This window comes from Solea senegalensis, linkage group LG3, assembly GCF_019176455.1.
Source record: "Solea senegalensis isolate Sse05_10M linkage group LG3, IFAPA_SoseM_1, whole genome shotgun sequence".
Taxonomy (NCBI): domain Eukaryota; kingdom Metazoa; phylum Chordata; class Actinopteri; order Pleuronectiformes; family Soleidae; genus Solea; species Solea senegalensis.
This window is the reverse complement of record NC_058023.1, coordinates 4,573,017-4,599,869: the sequence shown is the minus strand read 5'-3', so window position 1 is coordinate 4,599,869 and position 26,853 is coordinate 4,573,017. Positions and strand designations below refer to the sequence as shown.

General features: G+C 40.6%; 1 protein-coding gene across 3 annotated transcripts in view; it reads left to right on the top strand.

Annotated features, from left to right (window-relative positions):
- Positions 1-22,444, top strand: part of si:ch211-200p22.4 (phosphatidylinositol-binding clathrin assembly protein) — a 74,640-nt gene extending 52,196 nt beyond the window's left edge. The window contains exons 11-20 of one of the 3 annotated variants that reach the window (XM_044020315.1): positions 2,635-2,768; positions 4,315-4,415; positions 6,541-6,651; positions 13,557-13,724; positions 14,252-14,282; positions 15,227-15,359; positions 16,715-16,738; positions 19,745-19,801; positions 20,210-20,326; positions 20,863-22,444. In XM_044020315.1, the coding sequence (XP_043876250.1) occupies positions 2,635-2,768; positions 4,315-4,415; positions 6,541-6,651; positions 13,557-13,724; positions 14,252-14,282; positions 15,227-15,359; positions 16,715-16,738; positions 19,745-19,801; positions 20,210-20,326; positions 20,863-20,877 (891 nt within the window). In that variant the 3' untranslated portion in view covers positions 20,878-22,444. The remainder of the gene's footprint in view (positions 1-2,634; positions 2,769-4,314; positions 4,416-6,540; positions 6,652-13,556; positions 13,725-14,251; positions 14,283-15,226; positions 15,360-16,714; positions 16,739-19,744; positions 19,802-20,209; positions 20,327-20,862) is intronic. The other 2 variants (XM_044020317.1, XM_044020316.1) reach the window with 2 other exon arrangements.
- The last annotated feature ends 4,409 nt before the right edge of the window (positions 22,445-26,853 follow it).

The window sequence follows — 26,853 nt, the reverse complement described above, 5'->3', positions numbered from 1 at the left end:
CCAGTGTGTCTTGGTGTGTTTGTTTGTGTGCACGGTTGATTGGATTTTATCCGTGCCCTTGGTTGCCCCCGCTGCTGCCAAGGTCCACTGATTACCTTTGGGTTTAGCAAGAAAGGAAAGCGAGGAGATAAAGTGAGAGCGAGAACATGATAGAGAGCGAGGAACTCGGCCGAGGGAGCCGGGGGTTAGCAGGGGTCATCCGAGTGCTCAGGGTCCAGCTGTGTGCGCACCCTGGTGTCCGTATGGACTCATCGCACGCATACAAAAACACTTATACAGTCGGCTACCGGCCAGCTGGGGCCGCAGCCCAAACAATAACAGCCGCTCGCATTTGTTCCTCGCTACGCCGTCAGAATATAAATGATGCTGGAGCAGCAGGAGATTCTGTTTATTCATCCGTCAAAAGTCCAGGTTCCTTCAGTGGAGGGGTGGAGGGGTGGAGGGGTATCATCTTAATTCCCTCAAAGTCCTTGGGACAAAACCATACTTCCATGTTCATGCCATACATTACTGGCAACATGTGTACAATATGGCAATATGTCCAACAACCCGTCCCTTCGCTGGCTGTTTTCATAAAAAGTGAAGATGGTGGATAGATGTTGTGATGCAACGGGAGAACATTTGACCAGATCACCAAAGATCCTGAGGACAGCAGAGGTGGATCGCTGCTATAAAACACACTATAAAATACTGTACTACTTATGGCCATCATGATATTCAGGCCGTCTGGATTTATTTAGATTTTATTTAGATTCGTTTTTCCCAAGATCATTTTCATTTTCGATATATGACAGTTCAACTGTTTAGGAAATTACGGTGCTGAGAAGCTGATCCATCCATTCATAAATTCTACCTCTTTATCCTCCACATGAGGGTCACGGCGGGGTGCTGTGTCAAATCTCAGCTGACATAGAGCGAAAGGGCGGAGTCACACCCTGGACAAATCGCCAGTCCATAGTTTTTGAATTTTCTAGATATCGCAAACGTCTAGGAGTATGGCAATGACAGCATTATTCAGGATCATATATATTCAGTCTGTGTAGATCAAGACAATAATGAATCTATTAATTATTGCAGTAGGCTGTATTGTGATTTTGATACAATTTCGATTAATTGTTCAGCCCTTGTTGCTAAGTCACAAATATATATTTTTTTTTTATCCAAAAGGTCTTTCTTTTGCTGTGGTATTGAACATTTTGAATAGAATTAACTATAATAATAACTTGTTACTGAAGGTTTTTGTATTATTTGTTACCATTAAACATTTTTGTTATAAGATGGAGGGGAAAAAAAGTAAATCGGCTAAATATTTGGGCCTAAACATTGGCAAAAATTATTGGAAACGCTCGATCGCAACTGAAAACGCACAGAAGTGTCCACAAAAAGTTCCCTAATTTATTTCAACTGCTCTTACAATCCGTCTCTTGTCCCCGGGCCGCCTCTCTGCTCTGCTGCTGTATACACACAAACGCTCCCTCAGTCAGATCTGATGGTTTTTGCTCGACGGAGCCTGCAATCAACAGAAATGACATATTGCAGCTTTAAAGTTAAAGGGTTTGAACTGAAATGAGAACACCTCTGTACTCAGAGTCTACACCTTTATTGTTCTGTAAATTGCTTCCTTTTGTCCAGCAAACCACTGCGCAGTGTAAAAAGCCTGATGTTATTTCCCAGTACATGTTCTCACGTGATGGGACACCAACTTATTGATCCCCGTGGTGAAATCGAGTCACTGCAGCGGCAAAAGTAATAAGATCCAGCGGGAAATATAGGCCGACTCAAGAAATAAGCAATAAAAGCAGCGAGAATGACAAGAAATCATTTAACAAGAGCGATAAAAAATAATGTAGTCACTTATGGGGTGACTCAAACAGCCCAGCAGCTTGAATATGTAATATAAAGCGCGCATGGAGAAATATAATGCGTTTTTATTTAGGTTTAAGCCCACATAACAGTAAAAACACAGTGTCACAAAGAATGATTTTTAAACCACGGAGCTGTTGGAGGGATGTGGAGAGCGCAAATTCCCCGCTGTTAACCAGCGTGCGTCAAACCACCCCGAAGCCAAACGTTCAAATTCATGCAAGAAATGAAAGTCTGGAGCAAGAAGGGAGATTTAAAAAAAAAATCCCAGCTGTGATGGAACATCTTCAAAGTGCTGTAGCACTGGGCCAAAGTCTCCCATCAGTAATTAAAATAACTTTGCTATGCTGTACAGCAGAGGTCTCACACTGTGTATATCAAGTTATAATGAGGTATTATTTCTTTTTATTAATACATTCATTTTGTGTCATAAAAGTATTTAAATTGTGATTTATTTATCAAAAGAAACACTTTTATTTTGAAAATGGTCACATCAGACACAATGTATCGCGTTTTCGCAAGTCGCAAAAACAGAACCTGGAAAAAAATCTTGTAAAAAAAAAAAAAATAAAAATGTGTAAGAACAGACCAGAAAAAAAGGATATAAAACACATATTGATTTTCCTTTAAAATTTTTTGACAAATAATGACTCAAAACTTGGCGTGGGAGTTTTTTGGAAATCAAACATTTTTGTTTGTATTTAGTTTTGAAATGACTGTTTTAAGTAATCACCGTGTGTTTGTTTGTTTGTTTATGTGTGTGTGTTGCAGGACCAGCGCCTGAAGGAGATCAACGTGCAGACTCCGCCCTCTGCCTCCCCCAGCAGCCACTCAATAGGCATCGCCAACAACAACCACATCATACACACCCCGGAGTTGTTCAGCTCTGTACTGCCTGCCAACAGGTACACACACACACACTTAAAACAGCCTGCAGCCATTCATTCATCATCTCCATCCAAACTTAAACATGCAGCTGACTCTGATAATTGTCTTTTTTTTTCAAGAAAGTTTGGCTTGATTACATTTCGTCTTATGACGATGTGTGAAAATGTCGGCCTACATAGGATTTAGTGACATCTAGGGGTGAAGAGGCAAACTGCATCCAAGTGAAATTTTTCGGGCGATGACAAATTGATAAAAACACAATTTTAATGAAGAATTCGCATCACATATTTTACGGACATTTATTGCGATTTCATTTTACGAATATTAGTGATCAGATGGAGCATCAACACAGAAACATAATAGTGTGAATTGACGACACTGTTTGTGTGTAACATTGGCACAAAAAACACCAATTATAGAAAGATTAATGTTGATTTTAAATATTCTGTTCAATCTTGTTAAAACAACCCCCAAAATCTTGTAAAAACAGACCCTAAAAAAATATCGTAAAAACTGACCCAAAAAAATTATCGTAAAAACAGACCCAAAAAAAATATTGTAAAAACAGACACGGACTCCAGGGTGTAAGACATTTATTAATTTGCAAATATTAGAGTTAAGATGGAGCATGTACACACGAGATACCTTTTAAAAACATAGCAGTGTGAATAAATTCTAATGTTTTTTTTGTAAGGGTTATGTTGATTTTTAATAGCCTGTTCATTGTTCGTGAACAGATTAGCCCTTAATTCTACACACTGGACCTTTTACGTCGTCTTTTAGCTGTGGAATAATAATAACTGATTAATCGAGTATGTTTCCCAAACTTCAACATTTAGTCAGTTATAATTATTACTCATATTTCAGATGCGGGGGAAATTGTAATACAGTAAAACGGATAAATCGATAATCAAAATAGTTCATTTAAATTCATCACTGTCAGAAAAAATAGGTTAATGCAACAAAAACGAGAGAGAAATTTGTTTATTTTGTTTGACGATGTGTCACCACATGAATAATACAGATTAAATCTTGCAAAAACAAACCAGACAAAGACTGTTCTTAGACCGTAGTGAGCGATAAACAAGTTGGTAAATTACCTGTTCCCACGTGAAGTGATGTGACACTCACACAGGTTTGAGTGGCTTTGAATTCCGCCGCACTTAAAGACCCCGCAGTAATCTGACGTTTTCACATCGACAAAAGCAAATCCTCCCGTCTCACATCCTCCACCGACCACAACAGTGGAACTCCTCCATGTGCCCGCGCTGTAACTCGCTCTGAATTTACTGCTCGTAACTGTTTTATAGCTCCGTCGCAGTTTTTACAGCCCTTCAGAGGGAGGGAATTAATCTTGATCTGTGACAAATGAACATTTTTAGTGGTGGCTTTAGCTGTTTATGCGCAATTGATTAAATATTTATGCCCAATTTCTGCCTGTCTCCCTCTTTATCCCTCACCTTTTCTTTCCACCGCGACTCTGATCGCTCTTCACTTCCACCTCCACCGCCTCCTCATCACTCTTTCTCCTGTCTCTCTCTTTCTCTCCCCCTCTCTCCTCAGTGTCCCCAACCTGAACAGCGACCTGTTTGATCTTCAGCCGGCCTTCATCCCCGCTGTGCACAGCACTCCTTCCATCTCCACCGCTAACAGTGCCTGGGGAGGTACGCAAACCACGCTGACAACGCTCACACACTTACATTTACATATATACATATAGATAGATATATATACAGTATGCGTATATATGTATGAAAGCACCGATTCACACACAAGTGAATTTATTCCAGAGTTGTCCCGCTGCCACCTCACCATGAATCGCGTAACATTCTAAGCGAGCTAAGCCGTTACTAAAATGTGACGTCAGCAGACTGCCGCGCACCGAATGGTCAGAGAGTCGTCACAGGAAGAGTCGACGAGTGCGACGTCCGACACAAGAATCAAAGCTGTAGATCAGTGCACAAATACGGACAAAATGAACACAAGGTTTAAGCCTGTGTCTAATTTTGAGCTAAAATGAGCCTCAACTCCGTTTAATGTCTTTTAGAGATACATTTAAAATAAGTCTTGGTTGCATTTGTTTTTTTTAAAAAACAAAAAAAACTTGCAGCATTTTTTAAATAATAAATCCTGTCATGTCTTCACACTCTGAGCAGTTAACAAAGTCAAAGGAAACGTCAACTTCACTTCAACCCCCGTCTGCTCCTTTTTTTGTTTGTCCAAGCGGGAAATGTGGTCGTGGCAGAAATGCTGAGTAACCACACACACACATCCGCTCCACGTCTTAACTTTCCCGTACAGTAAGTCCTCTAACAGCAAAAAAAAGAAGTTGGCATTTCAACCTGCAATCAGCTATCTGAAATTTAAAAAAAAAAAAAGTTTCTGTTAGTGCAGAGAGAATTACAGGCTTTATAACAGAGGATTAAAGTGAAGCCATTTTTTAAAGAGTTTGGCCCCAAATTCAGAGTCGGAGACGCTTCTTTAGCTGTAGATATCGGCCGCTAATGCTCTTTTCTCAAAACAAAACAAAAATGTCCACCACTGGAAGCGGACAAGACACTGATAAAGTGTCAGTCAGGTGCTGGACAGAAGACACTTGTCTTTGCTTCTTTAAACAAAATGTTCTCACATTTGGGTACGTGTTTGACAGATAGCTCGTCATCTGCATAGAAGTTTAAGCTCCACATACACATGAATGGAAAGCGGTCAAAAAAACAACTTCAACCCAGCCCACTTTGGAGCCTCACAGTGTCGTTATACTTTAATGTAGAGCTGCGTTTGGAACTTTAAACGGGTCACAAGACTCAAGACTTTATTCAGATATTATATTGAGTGTGTATTGCGTGGCTAGAGTGGCACACTCAGCTGAGAATAATCACAAAAATCTCTAAACAAACTCTTCTCCTGCCCACAATTTCCAACCTACACGGATATTTTTTTTACCTACAGCTCTTGCTATCGTTGTTGGCTAACCCTCTGTGTTGTTTTCATTTTCATATGACTTGAGCCTTTTTCTTAAAATCACCCAAAAGCGCGGAGAGTTCTGGTCAAACCTCCAATTCACTCCCATGTTAAAAATCTGCTTTGTAGTTTTAAAAAAAAATGGAGGGTGATTTTTAAAACATTTCTCTCTATGTTTTAAAGGTTGATTCCACAAAAATACTACTTTGTCTAAATACTTATACAACCCAAATCGGCAGCAAGACGCAGGCATGATCACAATTCTAGTTTCTATTATCAGTGATGTATTTTTTCAAAAATTATATTCTGTTTTTTGGTAAATTTAGTGGTAAAAGTATTTCTTGGTAAGAAAATGATTTATTCTCGGGCACGAACGTGACTGCTATGATCTTTTCTGTCTGACGTGAAAGCTTAACTGTGACACTGACGTGTTTATTAATAGCCATTGTGGTGTAACGTGTCCCACAAACGCAGTCTTCTTCTCCCTGACTGAGGTTTCACGCCCTAATCCCCGACAGAGATGAGAAAGAAAACAAAAAAAAACCCCAAAAGGTTGCATCAGTGGATTCTCCTCATGCACAGGCTTAACTCTCCTCTGAAAGCCTGCGCCAAGTCCCAAGTTACTAAGCAACAACAATAGCCGTGCACTGGAGACTGCGAGGTTCATGTTCCTAATCTAATGGGATTAGTTTAGCGGGAGGTGATGGAATCTCTGTGATGCGTTTTCGATGCAGGCGGAAATCCCGATCTGATTTTTAGAATCCAGACTTTTGTGGAAGCTGTTTTCCTGGTAATAATCTGCGCCGTGTAACTGCATCCTCCCCTCAGGACTGGAGAGCCAGAATCTGCAGCAGACCACAGCGGCCATGACCGTAGATTTCGATGCCGTGTTTGGGAATAAGGCCACGCCCAGTAACAACGGCCCACAACCTGCAGCCGGTAAATCCCGCTCTGTCTGACTCTGTCCAGGCGGACTGACAAACTAAAACCTCTTGGCTCTGCGTGCAGCTGCAGCTTTTCACTAACCCGCTTGACTCGTTTCTCAATTCTTAAACTTGTGGCTTTTCCTGCTCGGTGGGCTGTTGTGGAAATTAAAAGGTCTGTCAATCCAGTTTCTAACGACGAAGAAAATGCCAACTCTACTCAAGCTTTGTTTCACATCTTCAGTATGAGATCTGATGTAGATTAGCTGGATTTTACCTCATTTAAAGATGCTCTACTGAGATTGTGTGCTTTGGTCAGAGTTGATTTGATTTAAATTTTAATGCAAAGAATATTGGCTTTTAAGGATTTGGGATTCTTTTCTTAAAATGGTGTCTCTTTCTGCTTGTTGGGCTTCCGTTGGATTTTCAAGTATATTTTAGATGTTCTGTGATTTTGTGGTTTGGTCAGATTTGATTTGAAGTAAATTTTAATCTGATATGTGCGCTATATGGAAATGTTGGTTTCCTTAAGAAAACTAAGAATCGGTGCAATGAATATTGGCTTTCAAGGATTTGGGAATATTTTTATTAGTATTCATTTATTTATTTATTTTTTAATACCTGAAAAACTACATTTCGGAAATAATCTGGACTAAACTGGCTGTAGATTAGCTGGATTTTATCTAATTTAAAGATTATCTGTATGTGACTGAGGTTTGGTCAGGGTTGATTGGACATCAAGTTTGAAAAGTAAGAGTCAGCACTAGGATTTTTGAGGTTCTTTATTTCAAAATAGATTTAAAATCCTTAAAACTCTGGCTCCAGATCTCAAGTAGTAGATTTGCCAGTAGATAATTTGAACTAGATTGGGTTTCGATTCCCACACAGATTAGACTCAGACTAACAGATGTTTTGTGTGAGTTATTGTGGTTTGGTCAGATTTAATTTGACTTAAGGTTTAACTTTTGATTTAAGTTGATGTGGGCCTGAGACTTTGGCTCGGTGCACGTCTCATTACCTTACTTTTCTTTAAACCTCTCAGCTTCTGACACAATCAATCTCGCCGCCTCCTCAACCCTTTTGGATCCCGAGAAGCTTCTGGAAAAGTATAGAACTTTAATGTTCAGTGAGCTGTCGACAAGAAGCCGCAGATCAGATCAGAGTGGCTAAGGTCGTCTACGGTGCACTTTCTTCATAACTAAAGAGGGGGAAGAAAGAGTTCAGCGGAAGTTACAGTTGGAGATTTTTGATGAAATCATTTGCATCATCTCATGCCCAGAGAGTTAGGCATCAAAATTTAGCATAATATTTAGCTAATACTCTGTGGAAATGTTTGAATTATTCAAAGTACCGACCAGAGTTCGACAGATGAGGGTTTTTCTACTGTTGATCTGCAGCCAATGGCTCATAAATGATTCTCATTGTTTCCATTTGTATTATGTTTTTATGGGCTCATATGTTTGACCAATCGAAAAAAATAAATAAATAATAGAACGGTCTCATCAAAACAAAACAAAAATCACATTTTGTGCACTGAAGTTTTACATCATTTATTTTTAATAATAATGTTATTGCATTGAATGCAAGGTTGAATATAAAGCAGTGGTCTCAAACTCATGGCCCGTGGACCACATTATTACACTCTGGCTGGTTTGTCCGTTCAGGCTGCCGTAGAATCATGGCGACACAAAATGGCGGCCACTGCAAAGCAAGACCCTAAATAAACAAAGGCTTTTTCCGAATTCTGCAAAAAACGAGTATACACTTTCATGAACTTGGTTAGTGCTTTAAATGTATATACAATTTTGACGAGAATTTTGCCATCATGAATGTGACACACTGGACCTTTTTAATCCTCGCTTTAACCCTTCTTGGCATGAGTACTTCTCATTAGCGTAACTCCTAGACCAATTGCGATATCTAGGAGATTCAAAAACTATGGACTGGCGATCTGTCCAGAGTTTAATTTTCTAATTTTATCTGAAAACGTCCCGAGAAAAAAGCGCAGATATGCACGTTTGTAGAAATGTGAGTAATGACGTGATTTTCTGGAGGGAGATGGATTTAGTAGGGAAAGCATTTGAAAAATGCAGCCTTGTTGTGTGTGTGAGAGTCATTTTTCACAAACGGTGTTGGTCCCGCTCTGTGTGGGGGTTTTTTTCCCCACCAAATCAATCAATCAATCAATCATTAGCAGAGGTAAATTAATCAGCCAGCTGCTTCACGGCAGACGTTGCTGCAAATGTCGTTTAAAAGCAGTTTTTTTCCACACAGAATGACCGTAAATCTTCCTCTATTATCATCGTAATTAGAGTCATTATTTGCATTTATGCCGCGGTAGCTGTCAGATTAGCATGGATTGGGTGCAGACTGGGTTCAGGAGCTGCAGATTTCATCTCCCCTGACCTCGCTGGGATCTTTTCTGCTCTGCTCAGCAGTAGCAGTTGGAGACTCGTGGCGTCAGTGTTTGGTCTGGCTCCGCTGGCTTCACTCAAACTAACTTCTTCCTATTAATAGAGCTTGTGTCAAAGCTGAAACTACAACCAGTAAATACACCATCTGGACGACTGGCACAAAAACCCTGCACAGCTACTGTATGTCTGTGTGTGTGTGTGTCTCTATCCGCGTCTCTTTATATTTGTTAGTGTTTGTAACCATGTGTGTCCACGTCCGTGTCTGCTCACGCGTTGTCTCTCATTTTCCCTCCGTCCCATCTGTCTGTTTCTGCTTGTCTAACACACACACACACACACACACACACGTTTGTGCAGCTATTCTTTTAAGGACTCCACATTGTTGTTCCATTAATCTGGAACCTTAAACTTAACCTTAACCACAATTCATTCCAATCTTAAACCCCAACTTAACTAGTTTCTCAGAAAACGAGGTTCTGCCTCTTCACGACCAGGTTTTGGTCTCTGTGAGGAATGCTGGTCCTGACGTGGTCAGTGTTCATGCCCGGGAAAAAAATGTCCCAAAGAGGGTACAAATACAAAACCCCCCACACGAGCCCCTCCTCCTCTTCTCTTCCCTCCATTTATTTCATGTCTCACTCACTTTTTTTGCCTCATCGTCTCCCCATCACACTTCACGAGGCAAGAATCACCCAGGCAACTCCTTTCCATCTGGTCTCCTCCTCCTCCTCCTCCTCCTCTTTTCTCCTCCTGTACATTAACCCCTCGCTGTTCCCCTCATTTGTCTGAATTACTTTGTCCACGTTTGGCTGAAATCTTTCAGAATTTATGTTTTCATGTCCAGAAAGTTCCTTGCAATACAAGAACACAGTTTGAACGGGAGTGGTAAAATAAGCGTCTGCTTCTTACTTGATGTCTAGCGCCGGTAAAAACATTTTCCTGAGGAGTTAATGTTCTCAATTAAGGACGCACTGATGCCAATAGCACTATCGTGTACCGTGTTTGTATTCGTAAAATAACTTCGATACCTCTGTACATTTTGTGTGTGTTGACCAGACCTCACCATTTCATTTTTTGGCACCCTTTCCTCACATTATCCAGGTATGTTAGTCCGACTAAGACTGGCTCGAATTTAGTTGGACTAACTCGTTTACTTGACATTAACCCTATTATGACCATCATGATAATCCGGTCGACTGGATTTATTTTGATTTTATGGATGTAGAATTGTCAAAAAAAAAAAGCCTTCTTTCTGCCCCTTTTTTCCAAGATAACTTTCACTTTCCATATCTGGTAGTCATTTAACCGTTTAGGAATTACGGTGTCGAAAAAGAAGCTGACGTCACAAACGTGTGAGTGCTGGTGAATCTTGTCTGATTGTCTGTAGTCCTGAGGGCCACCGGAATGACAGGTATATGATCGCAAAGCTCTATTTTCTGCTTTCTGGTGTCCATCCATCCATCCATCTTCTACCACTTCTGTGATTTGTCACAGAAGAGTTAAGAAAACTGAATTTTGTCTTAATTTGATTAAAATCTGGCTTTTAACACCCCACCTTCTAGGTAAAGGTACTGTTTTCAGTCAAAACACAAGCCTGACCCATTTCTTTACCATTCCAAACCCGAACCGTACCATGATGGAAGCGCGGCGTGACTGACATGTGAAACCCGCAGGGTCATGTCTCCAGCGTCAGCACTCGGCTTCAGATAAACCAACCTTGTTAAATCTCTGTCTCAGTTTGTAGCGACGTATGTTTCTTCCTTCCAGTGAGTTTGGATCTGAGCCTGTGACATGGATTTACTTTCCTCCCCTTTGATCTTAAACTCAATCGACTGTCAAATCCGAACACCTAACACCTAAACTTCATCCTCCCTCTTTCAACACATCCATCTCAGCACTCCCTTCATCACCTCCGCTGCTTTTCCCTCCGTCAGTTTTTCCTCCTCCTCGCTGCCCTGTGTCATGTGTTTGATCCATGTCTTTCTGCACCAGAACCCCTTATCTCTGCTTCTCCTCTATTGCTCCCCTGGTTCAGTTTAATTCACTGGGCTTTAAGAAACGACAACAAACACTAAAAAAAACAGTGTTTTATCTCAGTCACGACAATAATGGAAGTGTCGACCGTGGGAGAGAAATTAGAGTCGGGAGAATTTAAAACATTGTGTTGTTTCCCCTTTCTCTCGCTCTTGCTCTACTTCCTGCTTTACTCTTTTCATTTGGCAACTTTCCTCTTCCTCTCTTTTGTGCTCCCGTCTCCCCCCTATTTTTTTCTCTCTCATCTGCTAAGCTAGCAGGAAAAAGTGTTTTTCTGAATCTCATGTGTCAGCACCGCTGTCAGACCATTTCCCAACTAAATATTATTCCTGCCTCTTTTTCCCCCTCCATCAGCTGCCTCTTTCTTTTCTCCTCCTCGCCTGTGTTGTTTTGTAGCGACTCGTAAACATTTGCAGCACTTGTCGTATTTTCGCATCTTCCTCCGGGTTGTTATGGTCTTCTCCACTCTTTCTTTTGGCTTCCTGTCTCCAGGTTATTGATGTTTTTCAAAGTCTTAGGGTGCATTCACACCATCCTCTTCTTAATCGAACCCTAGTTTGTTTGCTCTGAAAGTCCGGTTCGTTTGGGGAGGTGTGAGTGCGCAACCAAACTCTGGTCCGCCTAAAGGACACAACTTGTCAAGTTTCACCGTTTACTAAGTATCGCTGGAAGTGTCTCTCATCCGTTACGGAGCTCCCGAAGTTGTGTCCATCTCCGTACGGTTGTGGCATGAAACCACACGAGATGACTTTTCTGCAGACGTTTCCGCTGGCAAGTATGTGACATCATTTGGAGAATCTGAACGCAGATTGACCATGGCGTCATCAAGATTTTTCGCAAAAGTGGAAATATTTCAACTCAAGCGTCAGACACGATTTGGGCGATCGCGACGATGGCCGCAATTTTGTCGCAATCACGTCTATCTCGCCGCTCCACCTGGCCGCTCACGTCTGCACTGAGTCGCATCCGGTGTGAACACATTTTAAAAAGATTTGTTCACAGAATGGTTTCGTACTTCCTGTGTGACTCGGTCACTGAACAGGGGTCGTGATTTGACTAAATGTTGGAGATTAAAGCATGTTTTCAGGATTTTTTATGTATTTTTAACTAATCTATTGTTCGACATTGTTCACTTTGATTCTTGTTGTCCAACATCGCACTCATGACTCTTCCAGTGACGACACTCTGGCCAATCAGTGGCCAGCAGTCTGTTGACGTCACTTTTTTACTTTCGGTTCAGCTCGGCTTGGAACCTCACCAGGGCAGGTACTAAAAAAACAGCGTGCCGAGTCGAGCCGTGCCAGGCTGTGTAGTGGAAAAGCGCTTTATGGTGGCCCTCACATGCCAGAAAAGATGTCATTCGCCTTTGTTTGCTATAGAAACAAAAATGGCGATAAAAAGCGTCATCTAAGGCTTTTTTATCGGCAACTTTACCCTTAAACAAACTTTTTAAATTGGTAGTATATTCACTTTCTGCCAGTAGTCCCTCCTAAATGTTACTGGACATTGGTCCCCGAAACTGAAAGGCTGAAAGAAATTCTGCAACTTTAATTGGCAACCCATCTCTAGCCTCTGAAAATTACTGCTTTTTGAAAATAAACACACTCACACCTCCGCGTTTCTGCCAGTGAAACCGTGCCGTTGGCTGAGTGAGTGCTGACATGGGAGCTTGTTAACAAAGGTGCTTAACACACACATTCACACGCCACACACAGGAAATGACTCCACACCAAACAGTGATGGACAAATAATCGCTCACACACACATTCATGTTTAAAACCAATCAGTGTGGAGTCGGGAGTGTGTACATGACAACAACCAGCAGATAAATCAATCATTTTAAACAACTGCTACAAGTCCCTGAGTCAGGGATTATAGCTGCTGATGGAGGGAGGCTGCTGTTCCACAGTGAAGGGGGAAAAGGTGGGTGGAGCACATGCGCTTCATCTGCTGGAATCGCTGTCCTCGCACGTAAACGCGGAAATGGGTCAGGAGGAACTTAATTAACGGCGAGAGAGGCCGTTAGATTTGGCTTCATTTGAAGGGTTTCCAGCACTCGCAGATTAAAAACCTTCCAGCTCTGCTTCATTAAAAACGGTCCAAGTGTTGGCGGAAATGTTTGAGAAGTTGTGTTAAAAGTCATTAAATTCTGACTCTCTCGCTCTCCTCAAACTCTCGGCTGCTTCATATTCGACTTTGTAAAATGTCTCACACTGGGTCCAGAACATTCCGGGTTTTTAATACACACCAGAACGAGTTCAGGAGAATCCGCTAAAAGTTTTGTAATCGATTTTAGCTTCTTCTTTATCCACAAGGAAGCAGAATTTTGGAAAACGGCTCATATACGGGATATAGTGCTTTTAGACTAACATGGTTCTGGCTCTGGTGCGAAAGGGCTCAGAGTCTCGACACTTTTAGTCTTTTTTTTTCTTACTGTTGAGCCTGTTGACACGTTTTTGTTTGTCTCGTGCAGGTTTCGATGCTCTCGGAGATTTGTTGAAGCCCACAGTTCCCACACACACCGGACCTCCTCTTCATCATCATCATCATCATCATCACCATCCTTCTCAAATGGCCATCCATCCTGGAGGAAAGCTGCTCGCCAACGACCTCGACTCGTCTCTGGCCAACCTCGTCGGCAGTGAGTGTCATCGTACATTTAGATCTGTTGTCATAAACCTCCTTAACTCTCACGAGGCAACTTTTTCCCAACAATGAACAAGTCAAGCGATCAGCAACTGTGGAATCTACAGTATCTCCTCCTCCTGTGATTAAGAATTCCACTTAAAACGAGTTAAAAGCCAATTTAAGAGGAGAAAATTAAGACAGAAAATAGAAATAAAATGCAACAAAGGAAAGCCAAAACAACAAATAATAAAAAAAATCACAATACGATATTATCGCAATATTTAAGTCACAAAATGAAATGATCACGATATTAAGTTACAAATCACCACATTGACATTCACACTTTCTAATCTCCATTTTCAACAAATGTCAGTCCTGACTTCCTTTATATTTATCAATAGCTGTATTTTTAAACATTCTCTAAAAACTGTAATATACTCCTTATACTAGTTCTTGCCTTTGTTCCTCTAAACCTAATCAGATGTATAATATATGGTAACACGATCACTGACCTTCTCTGTGTTTCTGTCTCTACTTTAGATCTGCAGTTTGGTGGAACTCCAGCCAAGAAGTACGTGTCTTCACTTGATTATTCATGATTCCTTTTTTTTTAAGTCATACTTAGTATAGGCAGTAAGTTTAATAAAATATTGAAGGCTCCAATCCCTGCTAATACAAATGTTTTATTGGTTTAGGGCTGCAACAACTAATACTGACTAAAATTCTTTAAAACGCCTTTATTTTGTAGGGCTAAAGCATTAAGATTGAATATTTAAAAGTGCTTTGGCCCTTTAAATTAAAGACAATCTCAGAGTACGATATCATCACGATATTTAAGTCACAATACGATATTTAAGTGGCGATATGATATTTAAGTTGCGATACATTATCATGATATTTAAGTCACAATACGATATTATCACAATATTTAAGTCATGATACGATATTTAAGTGGTGATTTATTATCACGGTATTTAAGTCACGATATATTATTACAATACGATATTATCACAATATTAAAGTCACAATACAATATCACATATTTAAGTTGCGATATATAATCACGATATTTAAGTCACAATATGATGCTATCATGATGTTTAAGTCGCGATATGATACTATCACAATATTTAAGATAATATATCGCGATTTACTCTCAGCTGTAGTGAGTGAGCACATGGCACCATCTAGTGGCCTGAAATGTAAATTTATTTTATTTTTTTAAGCTAATCCACAAACAGTTAATTTGTAGTTATCAGTTATAAATGATATGCTAAATAAAATTTATACTTGGTGTCTCAAAAGTTATATAATATCACCACATAAAATTTTATATTTCACTGCATCGATTTTACCATTTAGCATTTTGTGTGTAGCCTCCCAGCTCCGACACTGATGTAAAGCTGGACGTAAACACGTTGTTATCATCAGTTTCAAGAATATGAAGATCTCGTCTAAACTGGGAAATGTGCTGATCGTGTGTCTGATGTCGCTCTGCTTTCCTCCGTCCTTCAGACCAGAGATGCAGTGGAACCAGCCGGGAGAGAAGAAGCTGACGGGCGGTCAGAACTGGCAGAATAAGACCATGTCCACCACACAGTGGGGTCCTGCACCTGTGGCCCCGCAGCCCATACCTGTACAACACGTGGTGAGGAGACGCGAACATTCACGTGGTGCCTGAGAAACTGCCTGAAACAGTTCATCAAAGTGTCTGCACCTCATTAAAAAAACATTTTCTGTTACATTTATCAGCTAAAACTAAAACCGTCATTATTGTAGCTAGTTTTCTTTGGTCGCCCTTTTCCTTCAATCCCTATGATATAAATAACATACAGTGATTAGACAAAAAATTATGTTAGCACACCAGTTAGACAACCACTAGTATCTTGTCACATAATATTTCTCTTAGTAGAGATTCCCATATTAACTATGTTGGGACCCAATTTTGAGGGGGGGTACCCAAAGAAATTTGCAGAATTTTCTAAAAATTCTTCGTTAAATATTTAAAAATTACTAACTAATGGGGAAAATAAGATAAATTTAAAAAAATTATTAAAAATCATTCAAATAATAATAAAGGGATTCGTTTTGGGGGACATTATATAAGAATGATTAATTGCAGAATTCAGCTCCACAGATAAAAAATAAACAGTTAAATGTCACATTTTGTCAAAAATGTAAAAACAATTAATTCTTAAAACGCAGAATCCGAAAGGTGGAATTGTAATTTATTTGTCCACTAATTTCTACTCATTGAGTTTCTTGTCGGTTAATTATAAAAAAATTGAAATTTGGTCCAAAAATCTGATTTAAAAACAAGGGCTAAAAACTTGCAGACACGTTGATTCACTGCATGTTTGTGTGAGTGTGTGAGTGTTTTTGTAGAAAAACTGCTGACAAACACAAACTGTCACTAACCCTCAACTTCCTCTCTCTCGCTGTCTCTCGGTCTCTCTCTCTCCTCTAATCTGGTCTTTTGCTCTGTCATCCACTCGTCTTCCTTCCCGTGTCCCTCGTTTTTATCACGTCTCCGTTTTGCGTTGTCATCTGCTCGTCCTGTTTTGTGACCCACACGCTCTGACCCCTCGTCTGTTTCTCTCTCTCTCTATTTCCTTCACTCTCGCTCGCTCGCTCTTTTCTTTGCTGACATTGTCGTTCTTCAACCTTCGCATCATCCCGTGTTTTCCTTTTTTTTTTTCTTTCTTCATACTTTTTTCTCTCCATTTTACCTCGTATCTTCTTGTTTCCTTAATGTCTTCCATTTTTTAACACATTATCTTGTCTTTTTTCCTCTTTATCTTCTCTTTTTCTCTTTCACGTCACATGATCATAACTTTTCCATATTCTCGCCATTCATCTTTGTCTTCCGTTATCTCCGTCATCTCCTCCGTCCCTCTTTTTGTCTCTGTCTCTTCATCTCACACACATCTCACTTTCGCTCTCGTCCTCTTTGTCTCTCTTTTCTGTCTTTTGTCCTTTTTTCCCTGTTGCGTCCTGACGCAGAATGGAATGTTCTATACTAGTTATGTAAGTACTTCCCCCCACCCCCAGTTTTGTCGTAACAGCCTGTTTGATAACTCGTCTATGATGTTCTTCTCTCCTCCCTTCTTCCCTTCTGTCACCTTTTTTCTTTTTGTTTTATTCCTCTGAGAGAGAGAATAATGTAATCTGGTTCTTGTGCGTGTACCATGAAAAACCATCAGGTTCAGCACTCGTTCAGTAAACACCGAGCAAATTGACTGAGCAGAGAAAAGGCAGTGGTTTGTTCAGACTCGATTTAGAAGATCGATCTCTGCTTTGTGCTTTTTTTTTTGTCTCAACCGACGAGAAAAATGTGTTTTCAGAATTATCGTGATTTGTATTCTGATCGGTCACTTATATGGATTTGAAAATGCTCAGGTTTTTGTGTTTTGTTTCTGATTTCCCTCAGCAAACGTGTACTTTTGCTCAAAATTAGGTTTTCAACTTCTTACAATGTGCAAAAAAAACGAGAAAGCAATTTAAAGTTACAACTTTTATTCTCCTTTACAATTTCATACATCATTTAGTTTCCGCCACCTTTTAGGCTGTGATTTAAATTTATTTCATCTCTGTCCATTTTATCATTTCGGCACATCAGCTTTTTCTGAACAGTGCAACATAAATAAAGTCTGTTTACTGTTAGACGGAGTTTTCTGACAGGAAAAGGAAGTTTGTTCTGTTTTTAAACCGTTCTTTCTCCCCACACCAAATCCCATAGAGAAAATCATTGATTTTAACATCACAGCACACAGGAGTTGTTGATCCACTGCTGCCTCCTTCAGTTTGTTCAGATGATTGATTTTGTAATTTGGTGTTTGAAATCCTTTGTTCAGATTTACCTCAGTGGCACAAACTGACCACACGAGGCAGCAGTGGACTACCATCCTGTGTCCCCAATGAGCTAAAAATGCTAATTTTCTCAATGGACTTTGATGTGGGAGAGTGAGTGGTTTACAATCTTCATTTTGTGAACAAACTTATTATTATTATCATTATTATTATTATTATAATATAACGTGTGACCTGTTAAAAGGATAGTTTACATAATAATTCCAAAAGAGAATTTGCTAGACTCATCAGTTATATTTATTAAATAAACAAAAGTACAAATGCAGGAGTCTAGACTCTTTGCATAGATCCACCAGTGCAACTGGAAGTGGTCATTAAAGTTGTTGTTGCTGTTGTTACATAAGCAGTAATTACTGGACTTTTCTCCCACACAAGCTTAAAAACACTGTTTTACTGCACAGTGATTAATGTGATCCACCGTTTGACATCAGACGCCACAGCTCATACATGATTTCACAGCTAATTACTGTGTTTAGTTTGTGTCTGTGTGTGTGTGTGTTTTATCATCATCTCATTCTGTGTCAAAGTACTTGTGTTCGCACTGACTGAAATTTAGAAGTGTTCAGAACGCTGCCGCAATTGCCTTGTTACAACAACGGTTTCACTTCATGGAGTATGTAGAAACAGTCGTACAGCAGCAGTACCAGCATTAACAGCAATAGTATCAACAGTAACAACAACAGTAGTAACGGCACCAGAGCAGTAGTACCAGCTGTAACAACAACAGCAGTAGTAACAACAACAACAGTGGTAACTGCAGTAGTAACGGTGTGTTTGTGTCTTATTAATGAGGTTTAGACTCTCACTCACACACACAACAGTCTCAAAGTCTCACTGCAGTAAACGCTGTATGTGACATTTATTCCCTCAGTGGCCACTTAATTAGGAACAGCAATTTCACCGGCCAATCACACGGCAGAAAGTCATGACTTGATAGAACCTCCATTAAATCACTGTTATTGTTGAGCGACTGCCACTAAATTTCCATCGCAGTGAGTCGAGCTCTTAAAAAAATCTTTAATTTAATATGAAGAACACTGGCAGTAAATGATCCAGAACACGCTGAAAACATATTTTACAGGTGCTAAAAGAAGTATATCTTCTAATAAAAGTGTATGTATGTATACGATATTCCTATAAATAAGTGACATGAGGAAATACTGTCAGGTTTTTTTTTCTCCCTCCACTGAAAACATGCACGTCCTCGTATGTTAATGTTTCCATAAAAGCTCGTCTGTGCTGCTGCTGCTGACAGGAAACACATCTGTTCACATTGAAACACCTGGACGTGTCTTGTAACCTCGTGCGTCTCATAAACAGATTTTCCCTCTGACATTGTACAGTCATGTAGTGCTCGCCGACAACAATTATGAACGTGTCGGTGTGGAAACGGGCCGCGATGTCGATGTAGATGCATGTGGGTTTGTAAATGGAAAGCAAATTGCCCGTCATGTTGAATTTGAGGCCCGTTGAGCCATAGTGGATTTGATTTGTGAAGAGAGGAGAGGGCAGGGTTTTCTACGCCGTCCCATTGAGCCGCCCGCCCGCCCCCCCTCTTAAAGCTCTGGTAATGATTGCTCCCAGTGGGATCCCACTAAGTACCTCTGCTGCCATGTTGAGCTCCCGCTGTGCTCCCACTTTATCACCATTGAATGTGTTCTCTTTGCACTTACAGTTGACTGTGAGCGTTTTATTTATTGTGTTCACATAGACAGGGTCTGTCAGAGCTTATTACACTAAAATGCTCTTAATTTTGTCTTATTAAAGTGATAGTTGAGGCTTTTTGTTGTGTGGTCGTGTGAGCGTCCGCTGTGCCAAGAAAACGGCTTGGGACCTGGACTCAAACTCCCAGAAAAAACTGATTTAACCAAAAATGTCCCCATGCAATCTTGTTCTTTGTCATTTTTCTGTTAACACAGCAGCAACAAGTTTGTCTAATGCTTAAAATATAGCTGTGAACATATGAAATAGCGTAGACTTAAGTGGGTGTAGATTTTATGAGCCGAGACTTTCGTTAAGTGGCTAAAATCTGTTTTTCTTAGTGTCTCTGCCGGCAGCCATGTTTCCACAGAGAGCAGTCGTCCATGTGTGTATGACTCAGGTGTGTTTTCTGCTAAGCTAACACAGCACTAACTGGGTCCCCGGTTCTTGCTTCTCTTCCAGGCTCCAGCTCCCATGGCTTTTCCCATGACCACACCGCAAGTGCCTGTGTATGGAATGGTGAGTGTCCACTCCAAAGCACCGCTGTCACACACTCACACCACAGGGCTGCAGCTCTGTCCTCCTGGAATAATTGCTTTTTCAATAACTCATGTTGTTGCAAATGCACTGAAATCACTTTCATTTACATTTTGATGAGAAAACAGTCATTATGACTGCTTTTTTTTTTTTAACAATTTAAGTTAAAAGTCCGAAATGAAATGATTAGAATGACTGGAAAGATACAGGCTCCCCCTTGTGGCTCCTCAAAAGAAATGATTTGGACAAGGGAATTTTAAATCTGCTTTTTAGTTGAAACACAATAAATCGTCAATATTAAGGGTTTTTCATGTCCCTTGTGCTTTTGCTTGCATCACTTTCCCATTTAACTCTCCGTTCCTCTTCTTCTCTGGACCGTCCTCTCTCCAGGTTCCTCCCCAGATGGGTCAGATGGGCGGGGTTCCAGTGATGGCTCCTCAGCCAATGATGTACAACCAGCCTGTTCTCAGACCCACCAACCCCTTCGCACCCATACCCGGAGCCCAGGTGACAGCTCATCAGATATTGGCAAAAAGTCCAATATGTTGCATCCGTTTAAAAGTGATTTAAAGTGACATGACGTATTGTCGTGAACGTACTGTTGCTGTTGACACCAAACCAAAGTCCGTAGAGAAAATAAGTGATTTTAGCTCATGGGGACACAGGAGCTGTTGGTCCACTGCTGCCTCATGTGGTCAGTTTGTGTCACTGCAGTAAATCTGAACGAAGGATTACAAACACACAAATCACTCCATAGGACATTTGCATTCACTGATGGAGGCAGCAGTGGATCAACAACTCCTGGGTGCTGTGATGTTAAAATCACAGATTTTTTCTATGGACTTTGGTGAGAGGCGAGTGAGCGGTTTACAAATCGGCACTAAATTTGTTTTCGACAAGACGAAGTGGCAAAACCTATTCTTAAGACATTGCCCTTTACATTTTATAATATTATATGCCTTGATGCTGAGTTTCAGGCTGCCGCGTCATAATCATCACGCCTTTTTCTACAAAACTAACACTGTGTTTCTCTGTCTGTCCAGATGCAGTTCATGTAATCCAGTCCGGGGGGCAGCAGAGTGCCAAAAGCGACAAACAAACAAAACAGCAGAAGAAAACACACGAGGGGAATGAAAATGAATCGGACGGACGGAGGAGGGATTCGATCAAACCAAAAACACGAGGTGGAAAGAGGTGGATAGAGGTGGAGATGATTCGGCGGGGGGATGAGGGGATGAAGGGATGAAGTGTCATCCTAACTGGTTTTTGTCTGAAACAACTTATGTGTGTCTGTGTGTGTGTGCGCGTGTGCTTCTTTCTGTTCTCTTAAATCCTACGGATGGAGTGATGATTCAGGAGAAGGAGAAAGTGATGAGAGAGAAAGAAGAGGTGGCGAAAGATGGAGGAGAAAGAGGGGATGGAGGAAATCCTACCTCTTGTTTTGTTTTTGTTTTTCTTTTAAAAAGTCAGACTCTTGTTTTTCTGACGACGGTGAAAAGTCTCTGCTGCAGAATTAGCTTTATTTCATACTGGTGCTATTTTTGTCTCCTCTGCTCGTCTGCAACGACAACATGCTCGCGTCAGAGGAGACAAGTGTGTGTGTGTGTGGTAGTTGTTTCAGACAACACCGTCCTCTCCATCCCATCCCTCGTATTCTCGAACTGTTCAATCAAGCGGGCGATTTAACGGCAAATCCTGTGGCGTGACTTTTCCTCCTCTGTTCGGATTATCTCAGTATTCCCCCCCCTGCACCGTTATCGGGTCTTGTATAGAATTCATGTCAACTTGTTCGTCATAGTTTTTTCTCATGTTTTTCTTCTCTTGAAGCCACAGATACACACAGAGAAATGTCAGGGTTTAGCAGTAAAAACGTGCTAGCGCGGTACAGAGTCTTCAGAAAGCAGCACAGCGAAATGCGTAAAACATGAAACCAATTGTAGCTGTTTAGCTAACCATGCCAACACCATAGCTGCTAGCTTTAAGCTAGCTAGTGCTTAACTGTCAATTGGCCGTATTGATAAAAAATAAATAAATATTGCGGAGCAGTTTGTACTCTAACAGAACATTTTCTGAAACCTTAACGTAAGATAAATGCGTATTATTATAATATTAAAAGGCGGTGTGAAACACGGCTAACATGCTGCGTCAGCTTCTTCCATTTTGCACTCGTGAAAGCTTGCTAAGCGAGTCTAAGTTCTCAATAAAAAGTTTAACTTTTTATGAAACATTCTGCACAAATTAATCTCCCCGAATTCTTTTTAATGAACTATGGTGTGACCGTGCCTTTTGCTAGGCAGCATTTTAAATGCACTCCTTTTGTCGCACTGTGTTGAGGGGCGTGCCGATCGTGAATATCGATCTATGCAACGTCACAATCTCGACCTTCCAAAGCAAAGGCGGAATCAAGGATTTGACCACGCCCCCTGTGTGACGTCCTGCAGGAAAAACGCAGTATTGTGGTTGTAGCCCTTGTAGCACGATTACACATTAGCTCCTCTCCCTAACCCAATGCTGCTGCCAACTAATAGTAACCATGGCAACACACCGACCAAACTCAAAACTAGTGGAAAATCCTGGATTTAAACATTTACTGGTTACTGTTACATTCATATTGTTAATAAAGGATTTAAATTTGACAACAAAACCTTAGTGTGGTACATTGTGAACAAATGATGGACATTATATCACTTATGACACCATGTAGAGAACGGGATCTAAAAAAAATCAAATGATGACATAAAACCAGTGATTCTAGACTTATCTCGACAAGTTTATAAATGGCTGACCCATCTGTGCTAAAAGATAGATAACAGATAACAAACTTGAGCATCTGGAGGAATTTGAGAATGGCGACACCCCGCATTAGCTTGTTAGCGCCTCGATGACCTGTGTGTATCTGGTTGTTTTATTGTCCTTTTTTTCGCCCGCCATGCAGTTCCAAACATCGAGCGTCTCTAAAAACCAGAGCATTTTCACAAAGGTACGACATCCCGTCGACAAATCCACGTTATGTGCCAATGATTGACGACGCACGCGCGACTCAAAACGTCAAACCCAGTGCAGTCGAATTCACTTAAAATTGCACTGAATCAACGTTGAGACTCTTTTTAAAAAGCGGAACTCTATCGGCGCAGAGAGCCAAACCTCGCTCTGTCGTTTCGCGGCGTCTCCAGTTGGGAGAGCTTTTAAATATCAATCGCGTAAAAGACGTTGTGGTTATTCTTCAGCCAAAGCGAACATCGCCATGAGATTGACTGTTGGTGTTTTATGCATTTTATCATGCGTTTCTGTGCATACGTTTTTTTTTTATTCATCCGAGGGCTATTTCTGAGCGTCAAATGTGATTGCGAGTTTGACATGAAATGTGCTAGTTTTTTTTCCCCCTTCTTTCTCTCTTCTAGAAAATCTAATTTTGTTGCAAAATGCACATGCGAAAATTTTGCACTGAAGTGACTATCCTGCCGCAGTAAACCTGTTGTGTTTTTTTTTACCTGTTTTTCTGGTGTGAAAAAAGTCGATCAGAGTGTGCTTTGAAGTTTGTAAAGATAGTTTTCGGGGTTTTCTAATCTACGTTATTTTCAAACTTTAAAATTGTTCGTAACTTTCACCCACCCACCCTGTCAAAAAAGTCCCGTTCATCAGTGGTTTCCAGTATCACACTGAAATCTCCGGAAGCTAGCTTCAACTCTGTCGACTCGGTCTCTCTAGAATTCTTTTTTTTTTTTTTCCAGTCGGTTCGGTATGTGTAGATATATAAAAAAAGAAAAAAAAAACGTAAATAATAACCAGTTCCTGTCTAGATTGTCTGCACTCACTCATCACTGTCGCTGTTGTATAGATATTGCTGTTCTTGTCGCGGTCTTGTGTTAGCTTAGCCTCTCGTCATAGTGTCCTCCTTGAACTCCGTAGAAGGTCTTTTCTCACCGTAGGTTGTCCCCGCCTCGTCCTCACCTCCGCCGGTGTCTCGTTACTATTACCTCTATTATCTCTCTTGGTGTCTCTGTCTTTTAGGTGTAGGTGGAACCTTTCAGAGTCTCTGGCTTCTTCGCTTTTAGCATCACTCCAGTGTCCGCTATGAAAGGTTGTCATTTTTCTCCGCCCGATCATTTCGCCGTGAAAAGTCAACGACGATAATTGAGATGTGGAATGTTGTCTGTCACGTCGTCCGTCTAAAGACATGCTAGCAGCTGGAAAGTGCCGCGCAATTAGCAACTGGACTAGCTGTTGCTCGGGAATTTTAGTTGGAAATCGCGGAATCATTTCGTAGCTGAACAAGACTCGACTCATTAGCTCTCGCGCTTCTCGGAGAAGTGAAATTCTAGCCTCGGTTGCAAAAAATGTTTTTGTCCAGTCATTGAACAAAAACTTTTCTCCAACCATAAAAAAGAAATGTTTAAGTTTGGCCTCCGTTTTGTTGTTTAACTATAATAACCAACGTCAGCTCTACAGTATGTGAAGATCTGGCCTTTCTAACGTTCTCTTGAAGCTAATTCTACTTCCCCTCTCCCCGTTTTGTAACGGTGACATTTTTTGTGCATGGAGTCAGAACCAGGATTCATTTGTCTTTGTGTCTCAAGTGGATACAAAATATTCAAAAAGATTGTAGACGAGGAGACGACCGTCTCTTTTTTAAACGTTACTGGCTCATCTCCGTGGCGCCAGCGTAACTGCCAGTGATCGCACCAACTTTATCGCGAAAGATAAATTTCCTATTGTTTTTTTTAAAACCGAGCATGCCGCTCCTCCCTTTCCTCACTCTTTATTTGGGAATTTCCCACTTTAACCACTTTTTCTCGGGGATTGCCCGAGGGGGGGTGATTTTAGGACGTTTTTCGGAACGTTTCTGTCGACTTTAAAAAGCTGCTACCGCCGCCTCTCTGCATCGTTGTAGCATGAATCCAAGTGGAGAAGGAGACGCCGAAGAACTTTGATGTCATATAAACGTGTTTGTTGCGGAGAGTGGACTCTTCTCCGGCGAAACCGTCCCCTCGCGTTTTTGGCGGTGAGAGCATGGTTGTGTCGTCTGTGGATGTTTGTTGTCCTTTTTACCAAAAATAGCATGAAATGACAGTGATGGTGATGATGACGAATAGTGAAACTCCCTCCTTTTCCTTTTCTCTCGTCCTCGTCCAAAAATAGCGGCGAAAACGTGACGCGACAGATCAGACTCTCTGGTGTCAGTCGTTTGTCCCGTCCACGAATGAACCTCTGTAGCAGAAACAGAAACGTGTTCTTTCGTCTCAGAGAAGTCGATGCCGCTCCGCCGTCTGTGGCGCCCTCTGTGGGCCGCTCCGAGTGTTGCGAAACAAAGACGGAGGCGGAAAAAATTCTCCCGGTTTTCTTTTTTGTTCCGTGATTCGTGTGTCGAGTCAAAGATTCTTGTGCACGTTGTGTTTTTTCTACATCTGTGTTTTTTGGTAAGAAACCTCGGGATTGCTGCCTCACTATTCTGTATATAGAGAAACACACACACACACACACACAGAGCTTAAACACATAATCTCATAATCCGCATCATTTACTCTTTACTTTTTTGTTTTCGTGAACGTGACAGATATACGTGTTCACGCAGCAGTATATACGTGCTCAGTGGGGGCGGGATTAACTCTCAGACGATGCAGACCTCCCTCCGCAGAAATCAGGATCAGCCATGAATTCTCAAAGATGCCAAATGTTTTATTTTTGTTTTTTTTAAACAGATTTACCTTCTCTCTCGCGCTCTCTCTCTCTCCCCCTCTCTTGTCCCCTCCCCCTCTCGTCTCTTTGTACATTTTTTTCTATTTATTTAAAGCAGAAATATGGATTGTATCGAGCATGGAAAGGCTAACAAATGTTACAGTGGATTAAAAAAAGAAAATGAAAATCACAGGCTTTTATTTTACAGCAGTATATTTGTTTATTCTAGGGATTTGTTTTCTCTCTTTTTTTTGAAGAAATAAAAAGTCATTTTCATTCCTAAAACCTTGTCTGCTGTTTTTTTTTTTTCAAACCTCGACCTGTGAAGAAAGTTCACGATAAAGCTCTTGAAATATTAGAAAAAAACAGAATTTACAACAACAACAATAATAATAATAATAATAATAATAATAATAATAATAAAAAAGAATGTACTGTATAACTTATATATTAAGGAAATTAACATTTATCCTGTAAAGTTTGACCCAACCCTTAAATTTTACTTATTTCCTTAACCAACTCTCATTAAAGCTTTAGGTCAGCGGTGACAAACTGGTGGCCTGTGGACCACAAGTGGCCCACCAGTCGATAGCATGTGGCCCAACACTTCGTACCATGACCCCGCGACCTGTTCCTTTAAAGTAGGGACCACACGATGCCACTTTATCGCAAACTAAAACTTTAAAAATCAGTCTGTCAATAACCCAAAACATGACTTGGCAAAAATGCTGTATGTATGTATGTACATGTATGTGTGTATATATATATATATATATATATATATATATATATATATATATATACATAAACAAGCACTTTTACAAGATAAGCTAGTTCTTTAATTTCTCACAATATTAGAACTTTATTCTTATATTCTGACTTTATTCTACTAATATTAATACTCTGTTGAACCCAAAAGTTTTATTATGTATGAAATAAATTTACAAAGATGAGGTCTAAGCACATTTTCGCTACAATTTTTGTTTTATAAACACAATTCAGTTTTTTTTTAGTTTCAGTTTTTGTAATGAACGACAATGACCTTATTTGTAAGTTGTTGTTTTTCTGTTGATGAACAGACGAGATGCTCGTCGTCTCTGAGGCTGAAAGTGTGTGAAATGTTTTTCTCACACGTTTCACAGATTTATTCCTTCACTGTTGCTGATGATGAAGATGATCGTGGATGAATTTTTAAATTTCAGATACAGGAAGTGACCGTTTGTGACACACGACAGTCTCCAACAGGAATGTGTCCCCGTCCTCCCCCTTCAGATAAGTCCTGACAGCTGTAAATGGAGAGTGTGGACGGGGGAGGACGAGGGTGAGTTGCTATTTTTATCTTTCATTCAGCCTGAAAC